The sequence below is a fragment of the Rhagoletis zephyria genome, unplaced genomic scaffold (genome assembly GCF_001687245.7).
Source record: "Rhagoletis zephyria isolate East Lansing unplaced genomic scaffold, Rhagoletis_zephyria_1.1 Rzeph_scaffold_04932, whole genome shotgun sequence".
Lineage (NCBI taxonomy): Eukaryota > Metazoa > Arthropoda > Insecta > Diptera > Tephritidae > Rhagoletis > Rhagoletis zephyria.
In genome coordinates, this window is record NW_016162015.1 from 34,141 (window position 1) to 43,573 (window position 9,433).

The 9,433-nt window shown below is 38.7% G+C and overlaps 1 protein-coding gene across 1 annotated transcript; it reads right to left on the bottom strand.

The window, feature by feature from the left end:
• Positions 1-458: 458 nt before the first annotated feature.
• On the bottom strand, positions 459-1,309 carry LOC108371381 (uncharacterized). The gene is made up of 2 exons (XM_017626929.1): positions 1,207-1,309; positions 459-1,132 (listed from the first exon to the last, which is right to left on the bottom strand). The coding sequence occupies exons 1-2, from the start codon at positions 1,307-1,309 to the stop codon at positions 459-461; spliced, it is 777 nt and encodes a 258-aa protein (XP_017482418.1).
• Positions 1,310-9,433: the final 8,124 nt, after the last annotated feature.

A 9,433-nucleotide genomic window follows, 5' to 3' on the forward strand; every position in this document is an offset into this window, starting at 1 on the left:
GAGATTTTTCAGTTGGATAACTACACACCAAACAGTTTTACCGATAGATTTGTTTAGTATTATTTTAAAATCTAGTGCGTTACGCAATATTATGATTACCCCTCCTGTATGTCTACTGTACGAGTCACATCTTACAACTTGATATGTTGGAAACTGTATTTCATAGTCATATATTTCCTCTGTTGTACAAGTTTCGGAACATATAACTATATCCGGATCAACAATTTCAATTAGCCTTTCAAGTTCTATTTTATTAGCTATTATACTACTTATGTTAAGATAAACGCATTTCAAGTTACTGCTATGCTTTTCATGTACTGGCTGAACCGTCAACTCCATGCCACGGTTCCTATTAACTGCCTGTAATTGTTAATAGCTGGCTCTATTTCTCTTATGCTCTAGTTTCTTCATGTATACAGGACACTGTCGGTTAGTTGTCAAGTGGTTCACGTCGAGCCCTAGATTAAATTTTTTGTTTGCACGAATGCAATTGATACACTGTTTATTTGCTCCTTTGTGCACTCCATTGTTTTATGATTACCCAAGCACTTCAGGCAGACCTCTTCATCCTTGCACTTCGTAGCTATATGATTGAAGCCCTTACATTTGTAGCAAACTGACACAACCATACCATCTTGGACTCTACATTTCTCCCACCCAATATTTATTTTTTCGCTTTTGAGCACTGCCGAGAAGGTATCAACGTCCGTTTCAATGAGAAAATTATAGTATTTAGACCTATATTTCTTGACTTGAATGTATTTAATAATTTTAAAGTCAGCACTTTGTAAACATTCATTTTGTTTTTTTATCATTTCTACCAGTTGCTCGCTTTCATATTTAAAGCTTACTCCAAACGCCATAAACTTGGGTTTAGCCGTATTCGGCACTCTAATTTCATAGCGGTCACTCATTTTATTTGCAATTGCGGTCTTTATTTTATCGCGCTCAGATTCGTTTTCGCTTTGAATAACGATTGTACCACTTTTCCTACCCTGCACATTGCTTATTTTTAGATCCGATGGATCAACGTTCTTATTCAGGTCCTCTTTTGTTTTCATCGCGTCTTGCTTCTCTTTCGGTTTTATGATCAGAGGTTTCTCTTTATTTATTTTCGGCTCTTTGTGATTCACTATTCCGCTTTTTAAACGCTCAGCATATGAGGCCTTGCTATGATGACTTGATTTTAGCTCTTTACTTACTGACTTTTTATTTCTTCACATATTTTACTACTTTCACTCTCATTTCGTACCATAGCCTCGCATAGACCTTGGCTATGCTTTTTCACATCTTTAGCTACAGCTTTCATCTTATTGGCCTCAGCTATGCTCGTTTCGCATGTTTTTTGAACTCTTTGCATAGCATCTATACGCTCACCGAATTTCCTCTCTATAGCTTCTAAAAGGAGCTTTAGCTCTTTAACCTGCCTTTTTTTTGCGACCCTTGAAAGTCGTCTTTACACTCTTTTATGTTTTTACTATTATTCTCTATAGAGATATAGAGATATTCATATTTCGCAACACCTCATCAATATTATGCATATATGTGAGACAACCATCACACATAAAGCGCGCATAGGCATTGTCCGCAAGGACTTTTTTGCTGAACTCATCGAGATCAGAGCACTTCTTTGCCCTGTGAAATACTTTGCCGCATATACATTCACAGCGGATTCCACTCTCATCGCGTATTAGGCCTTTGCACTTATGGCAGTCCCCATTTTCTTGGCTGACACTTCACTGCACTTCTGAGTGTTTTTTATTTATTTGCCGCTGCTGCGCGCTTTTTCGCCTATCACTATTCTCTTCACTTTCACCGTTTTCTTCCTAGTCAAAGTATACTTTAATTTAATTTGATTTGCTTAAACTAGTGTCACTATCACTTTGCTATTTAGCAAAATTCACTTTCCGATTAAATATATGAATCGCTATTTGCATTTGAAATCGCGTTAAGCTAATAAAAACCGCTGAATTTAAAAAACTTCGCGGAGCTAACTATAACACGACCTTTCACACCCACAACACCCACCTCTTTTGCTTGTTTATATAAAGCAGTGGATAAAAATATACGTATGTGCGAAAGGCAAATTTATCTGTTTAAAGGTACAACACTAATATTTCCTGCAAACACACATCGATTTACATCTTTTATCTTGCCTCCGACACAGAAATGTTTTCGTACAAAATTACGCAAAAAAGCTTAACTCGTTCGTTTTTAGGCATGCCATTGTTACGAATTTCGAAAGTTCGAAAATACGATTCGGATTGCAGCATACTATTTTTTACGATTCGCAGCAAATTCCGAATACGAAAGAGGTGCGGAATAGGGGTGAATGTTTGTTAAAATCTTGGCATAAACACCGTAAAGCATCATGTATTTCCAAGTTTAATTTACAAATGCTCAACACAACCGTGGCGCAGTCGGGAAAGTGTGCGAGTCAACCACGTTTACCTCATAAACTGAACAGAAATACAGTTCACCAGCTGAACGAATAAGGTGCAATGTAAGGGTTTACTTGTTATTTATTCAAAATCTCAAGTACGGTTTTCTTAATGGTAAAAAGTGAGTCGAAGGTGTCAAAATAATGCTTATTAAAGTCCTGGCATAGGCAACGAAAAGCATCATGAATTTCAAAATTTGTTCTACAAATAGTTAGCTTAATGGGCTTGTAATGTCTAGAAGGTCTAGAAGGAATAAAAAACGTGACCAGGTTCAGTAGAATGGGATTATTGACCAACCCGTTCAAGATCTTAATCATGAACAAGACCCCGAGCATCCTTCTACGGCTGTGAAGCGTTGGCAAATTTATGAGTTTGAAGCGGCTTTTGTACGGTGCACATAGGGACGAATCGACAATTTAGGACGACAAAAATAGAAAAACCAAAGTCTTTAAATCTTATCACACATACCTTTGTCATACTCTTACAAACCAGTCCACAATGTAACACACAAATTTTGACTTTTACCGCAACGCGGTAGCTTTAGCAGAAGCGCAAAGTTGGGTTTTCTATGGTGCGTCGAATTAAATAATTTTTTGTTTGAAGCGATGATAAAATAATTTCGCTGGTCATTTTATTCTTATTAACATCTAACAGTTTTGTCAACACGGAAAGTGAGGCGTGAAGTATGTACTTTTTTACGATTTTTGTTAATAATATAGCTGCTTGTAAAATGGTTATACATAAAACCTATTTTATAAATTGTCTTTTTCCATTGTTCCAACGAGTACAGCAATTTCTCTTCAACAGTTCGAAAATCCAACAAATTGCCAATGTAAAAATATCACGAACCCGTCCCCCCTTTACCCCTTCATTAAATAGAGCATCTTTTTTAACCGACTTCCAAAAAAGGAGGCGGTTATCAGTTCGTCGGAATTTTTTTTTTTTTTTATGAATATTACCGCATAACTTTGGACCACGGCAACCGATTTCGATAATTCTTTTTGCATCGGAAAGGTAGTGTAATTTATTAGTTGATTTTTCACAACCGTTTCTAGTATTTTTTTTTTTTAATTGGGAAGGGTGTTTATTGGAATAACTTTCTTCGATTTCATGGTGTTTTTGACCTTTTTTATTGGGACAATGGTCGAAGTTTTCCATTCTGTCGGAACTATTCCCAGCCTTTAGGGCTGTTATTTACTAATAGGGCGTAAAAGTGACCTATGTATGAACGGAGTCTTTGATTACACCCTCGGATAACAAAATATTTCCACCAATTTTTATCCTGAACTTCTTCACTATATGAATAATATCATCTGTACTAATCTCACAAAATGTAAAGGTCCCTTGACTATTAGCGATTTCAGTGCTATTTCTATATATTTTACCGTTGATTAGAACTTCTTTAAAGTTTTCGCTGTGATCTGTATTATTGTTTATTTATTTATTTATTTAATCAAATGGAATAAAATCCTTACTGACTATAAAACAAGAGAGCTTATGCACTACCTAAAATAATTAAGTAGGACAAAACGAACTGTTCCAAATGAGAGAGACGGATCATATTCAGAGAGCTCATTTATCTCAGGAAGGGTTCTGAACAAAGGTGAGAATTTTACATAGTTAGTTTTTGGAAAACCCAGGTAGAATAAAGAAACACGACGCAGATTATGAGACGGAACGTTTAATGCTAACTTATCCAAAAGATTAGGACAATCGACTGTGCCCTCCAATATTTTGGCCACAAAAGAGGCTGCCAAGAATGCAGGTTATTAAGCTCAGCTTGCAGCAAAAGAGTCTTGTGAGGTTCTGATCACTGAGTAAACCTTTAGATCGTCAGCATATAATAAATACTTAGAAGACTGGAAGCATGATCCAATATCATTTATGAATAAGACAAATAAAAGAGGGCCCAAGATACTGCTTTGGGGAACACCCGACGTAGCTACAAAAGGAGTGGAAAGTATGTTGGAATAGAAGATAGGAATTAATCCATTCCAGAAAAGTTGAGTGAAAACCCAATCGCGATAACTTATTAATTAAGACTTTATGCGAAACTCTGTCGAACGCCTTCGAAAAGTCGGTGTACACAGCGTCCACTTGTAGACCTGACTGCATCGCAGCAACACAGTCCTCCATGAATGTAGCAAGGTTGGAGTCAGTCGAACTCCCACTAACAAACCCGTGCTGGAAAGGCCAAATTAAACTTTTCACTGCGAAATTGAGCTTCTGTTTGACAACTGATTCCAAAACTTTTGGGACAGTGCCCAGTTTGGAAATAGGCCTATAATTCGAAACGTCGTTCTTGTTCCCACTTTTGTAAATTTGTGTAATGAAAGCATTTTTCCAGTCGTCAATAAAGTAACCAGACGAAAGAGATTTATTGAACAATATTGTTAATAGCTGAACAAGCGATGGGCAACGTTTGAGCATAGCACCTTAGAAGCCATCAGAATCCAATTTAAAACAGTGCTTTATGGAACAGATGGCTACTTCTACGTCACTTTCAGAAATATGCAATGCGCCTAAGTTAAGGGCAGAATCTGAAAGAGGGTAACGTTCAGAAGCCACATTAGAATCCGAGACATAATTGGAGGAGAAAAATTCTGCGAAGAGACTGGCTACCTCAGCAGGTGTGTTAGCCTCCTTGTCATTCAAAAAGACCGAGGACGGCACGCTCGAGTTAGCGTTCTTAGATTTTACAAACCTCCAAAATTCTTTAGGGGTGTTCTTAATGTCTGCTTCACTTTTGCTAATAAACTTATTATAGAGAATATTGTCCAAGGAATTAAAGTTCCTAAGGCAGTACTGATAACTGACGAACACAGATTGGGACCTAGTTGACCTAAATCTTTTAAAAAGCCTATTTTTACTTTTATTTGTTGTACCATGGTAACTTGTACAACTTCCTTGCAATTAATGGCACTATTTCTACACACCCCTCTTCCAATCATAATCATGAAGACGGCTATTTAAGAGTTCAAAGTTGCACGAACTAAAGTTAAAGTTGGTCGGCATCTCACAAGAGGAACAGTAGCGAAAACATAAAATTGAATATGAACTTCCATAGGTATATAATGAGTATTTGCGCGAGTTATTGGGGATGGGCATTCAAATACCCAATACGTACGTACGTATACGTTACGTATAACTCACTGTCTGAAGTCGCATTAACCGTGGTAAAAGACGAGGAGTTATTAAAGCTATTCCAGGATACATTACACAAATTAAAATCACCAAGTACACAGAGGTGGTGTTCGCCAATCCTTGAACTGAGATTCAAAACATTGTCAACGTGAGCTCTATATATGTCGAAGCAACTGCTCGGTGGAATGTAAGAGACACATGCAAAGAGAAGTTCAGATGAACTCCGAACATTCACGCACAACTGCTCGAGGATAGAATCATTATTTTGAAGATGAACCATCGACGAGCACAATCTACGCTGCACTGCTATAAGCACTCCCCCGCCTCTGGACAGGCCCGACCTGATTTCGTCGCGATCCTTTCGATAAACATTATATAGATCGGGATCGAAGAATTCTGAGTCAAAGAAATTAGGTTGTAACCAGCTTTCGACGATGATGAATATGTCAAAATCCAAATGTGAGCTCAATCTGCGGACTACATCAGCTTTAGTTTTCATTCCAGAAACATTTTGAAAATAAATTTTGATTTTACTATGTGCAACCACACTAGTAGTGCTATCGACTGGCTTTGTATTGTCAGCTGATTCTGATAATAAACAACTACGTGAGGGCGCATGAGCTACTTCAGTTGCATTTGTTGCGGCAATTTTTGAAAAAAACCGGAACGGTCGAACAGCAACATTAGCTGGCCACACCTCAGGCCTCATCAGATTATCGAAGTTGTGGGCGCAGACCTCAAGCTTAAAATTCACGTGTGATAGTGATTCCAGATTCTATTCTTTTTTAACGAGCTTGTAGCAAGAAATGCGTCGCTTATCAATGCCGGTGTGGTTCCCCACGTACTCAATAATGTTATCACAAGAAACTGTTGGCAAGAAAAATGACAAGTGCAACCACTTAAATGGAGTTGCAACACCTACATCACTGCAGTCATTGGATCCAACCACACGCACCGGCTTACGACTTTGCTTCCTTCTTTTGCCCTCCACTGTCCGCCCAGGGGTAGAAGAAGGAGAGGCAGGCACATCCGCGCCAGTAGCATTAACAGCCTCAGCAGCTTCAAGTTCAGCATTAACAACGAATCGTCGACGTCAATAACGACAGCAGATGACTGCGCAGCAGCGTCACTTTCAACAGCTGCGCCGATTGTTGACTTCGAGTTGGTGACAAACACTTTGTTGGCAGTAAATGAGGATCGCGTCGAAACAGCTGTAGACACAGCACTCACACCATTAGTACGAAATAACATGTGCGAGGGAGAGACCGCACTAGAAGACTCAGGAGCAACAGCAGGAAAACTATTGCTATTATTCACCATGATTCAATAATAAAAGGTTTGCTCAAAAAAGTTTTCTCGCTGCCTCTTGACAGAATCGGCACCCTTAGCAAGGCACTGTGTGTGGGTTCGTGTGTGTGTGTGCAAAGCTTTTGTAAGGGAGCTAAGGGAGTTTCAAAACTCTAATGTCACTAATGAGCAAACCTTTAATTATTGAATCATGATTGTTCACTGCCTGCCGAGGTGTTGGGCGAGCAAGCAACAGCACTTTTGATAGAATTAACCATGATAAAAACATAGCAAGGTAGAACCGTTCTCTCAATTTGTCGGCCATGATTTTTTTTTGAAGTTTGCTAACATTTTAAAATCATATAAAAGTGAAAATAAAGAATTGAAATTGTTTGAAATTGTTGTTGCTTCAGATTGAAAATGAAAATGTGTGTGTGAGTTTGTGAGTAAATTTAAAAATTAAATTGTTTGGAAACGTCAAGAATTTTAAAAGTGACTCTCAGCGGTTCTACCTTACTATATTTTTATCATGGTATTAACTTCATCTACTAACACTTGCAAGCACTTCGCAATGTTGTTGTCCGTTAATTTCGTTACTATTCGCTTGTGTAGGGGTGAGACAGCAGCAGGAGCAGATGTCACTGAAGCGACAGTAGACAAGCTTTTGCCATTGTTTACATTACCCGCCAAAACATCTGATGAACAAGCAAAAGCACTTTTGAGAGAGTTATAGGCTGTTTTTGCTTACGCGTAAAAGCACATTTAGCGCATTTAGCTCTAAATGCTACTCTAAATGTACATTTATCCATACAAAATTCGTCACCTAAATGCAACTAAATGCAACTCCATTTTTGCATTAAGAATCTAAATGCTAAAAGCAACCCTGTGATCTTCCAAAATTTCCACGATTCGAACATGGTTTAAAGAGAAAAAGTGGCAACATTGCTTTTTCGAGTATACAGTTGCTAGCTACGTTTCAGTGATCGCCGATCGAGATTTCTTTTATTTTGCATTACATATTTGGATAAAGAAAAGTTAAGCAAATTCAACATCGATTTGATGCTGATAGAAATCTGGATCAATTTGTGATCAACTCGGTTCGTTTTGTTTCCTAATTAAGTGAGAAAATTTTAATTGACAGCACCGACAAATGAATATATACACAAACAAATTTTCGGTTATGGTTAAAACAATACAAGTTTTTGTATTGAATTTTTGGTTTAAAATTTATTTTTTCCTTTTCAGTAGGGTTTTTGCACATTATCTCCTGCGTGAGAATTGATCGTAATATATACGCATCTAAATAAGAGACTGGAACACGGCTGTTTGTCAAAAGCATACGATTTCGAACTCGCGTAAATGTACATTTGCTAAATGCTATAGAATGAACGCTCTTCGAAAACATATGTTCGAAAGTGCTAAATGTTGCATTTTTAATGCAGCAAAAACGCTGCATTAACCTCGTCCACTAACATTTGTGGGCACGACGCATTGTTGTTGTCCATGACGTTTATTGCTGGCAATTCAGATTTTATCTCAGATTTAAAATTATCAAATTGCGCAAATAACTCCTTGAATTTAGCATCAAAAGAACTCCTTATGGCCTCAACACAATGTCTTTCAGAGACCAGAAGCGAATCATATGTTTCACTGAACCTCCTTGGTAAAACCACACAGTCAGGACACAAATAACCAATATTTCGATTTTTTTGAAAAGATTGACATCGTATTCAGACACAACACCCTCGCAGCAAGTGCGATGAAATCTTTTTCTGCAAAATCCACTGCATGGCACCTTCTGAGCGTCAGTCCTAGCAAATGCTTTATTGCAATTGCCACAAAAATCGTCCATAATGACAAATCAAACGAAAAATAGCGGAGCAAGCAAAAACACGTCCGCTCATCAGCTTCGCACGAACGTTGTGTTGACAATATTCTTCAAATGATTTTGACCTGCTTTTGTATACGAGAAGTTAGTTGATTCATATTCGAAATCAAACAATTATTAATATGTTCGAGCATACCATCAGGACTGAGACTATTCAGGTTGTTGTTGTTGTAGCGGCTACAACAACCCCGCCCAGATCGGTTGGTATCTCAGTCGTTGTCGTCAAGTTCCACTAACGGCAACCCTAGGAAGCGTGCAGCTTCTGCGGGGTTTGCCCATAAGGACAAGGTCGTTAGGGATGTCGGGTTTGCCGGGCATGCGAAGAGATGTTTCGAGTCATGTGGGGTCTCTCCGCATGCCGGACATTCATTAGGCACATCCTCATTCAGCCTACTCAAGTAGGAGTTTAACCTGCTGCAGTAGCCGGAGCGAAGTTGTGCAAGTGTAGTGCGCGTCTCCCGAGGCAGATGAAGCTCCGTCTCGTCAATGTCCGGGGGTGGTGTGCCTAGAACGGCATTCACAGGTCTAGAGTCTACATAACTCGAGACTGAGTCCCTGTGAATGCCGTTCAAGGCCTGTCTGTAGGCTGTCGGGTCCAGAGGTTGCTTAATGAACCTCTGGACTTCGTCCGTTAGTTCATATAGATGCCTCCTGACGTGCCTAGGCGAGGGCT

Excerpts from the sequence above, each read along its gene's own strand:
- LOC108371381 (XM_017626929.1), bottom strand. The coding sequence starts at position 1,309 with ATGAAAGCTGTAGCTAAAGATGTGAAAAAGCATAGCCAAGGTCTATGC. Across the intron at positions 1,133-1,206 it reads AATATGTGAAGAAATAAAAA|TGAATCACAAAGAGCCGAAA; the intron begins GTCAGTAAGTAA and ends AAAGCGGAATAG.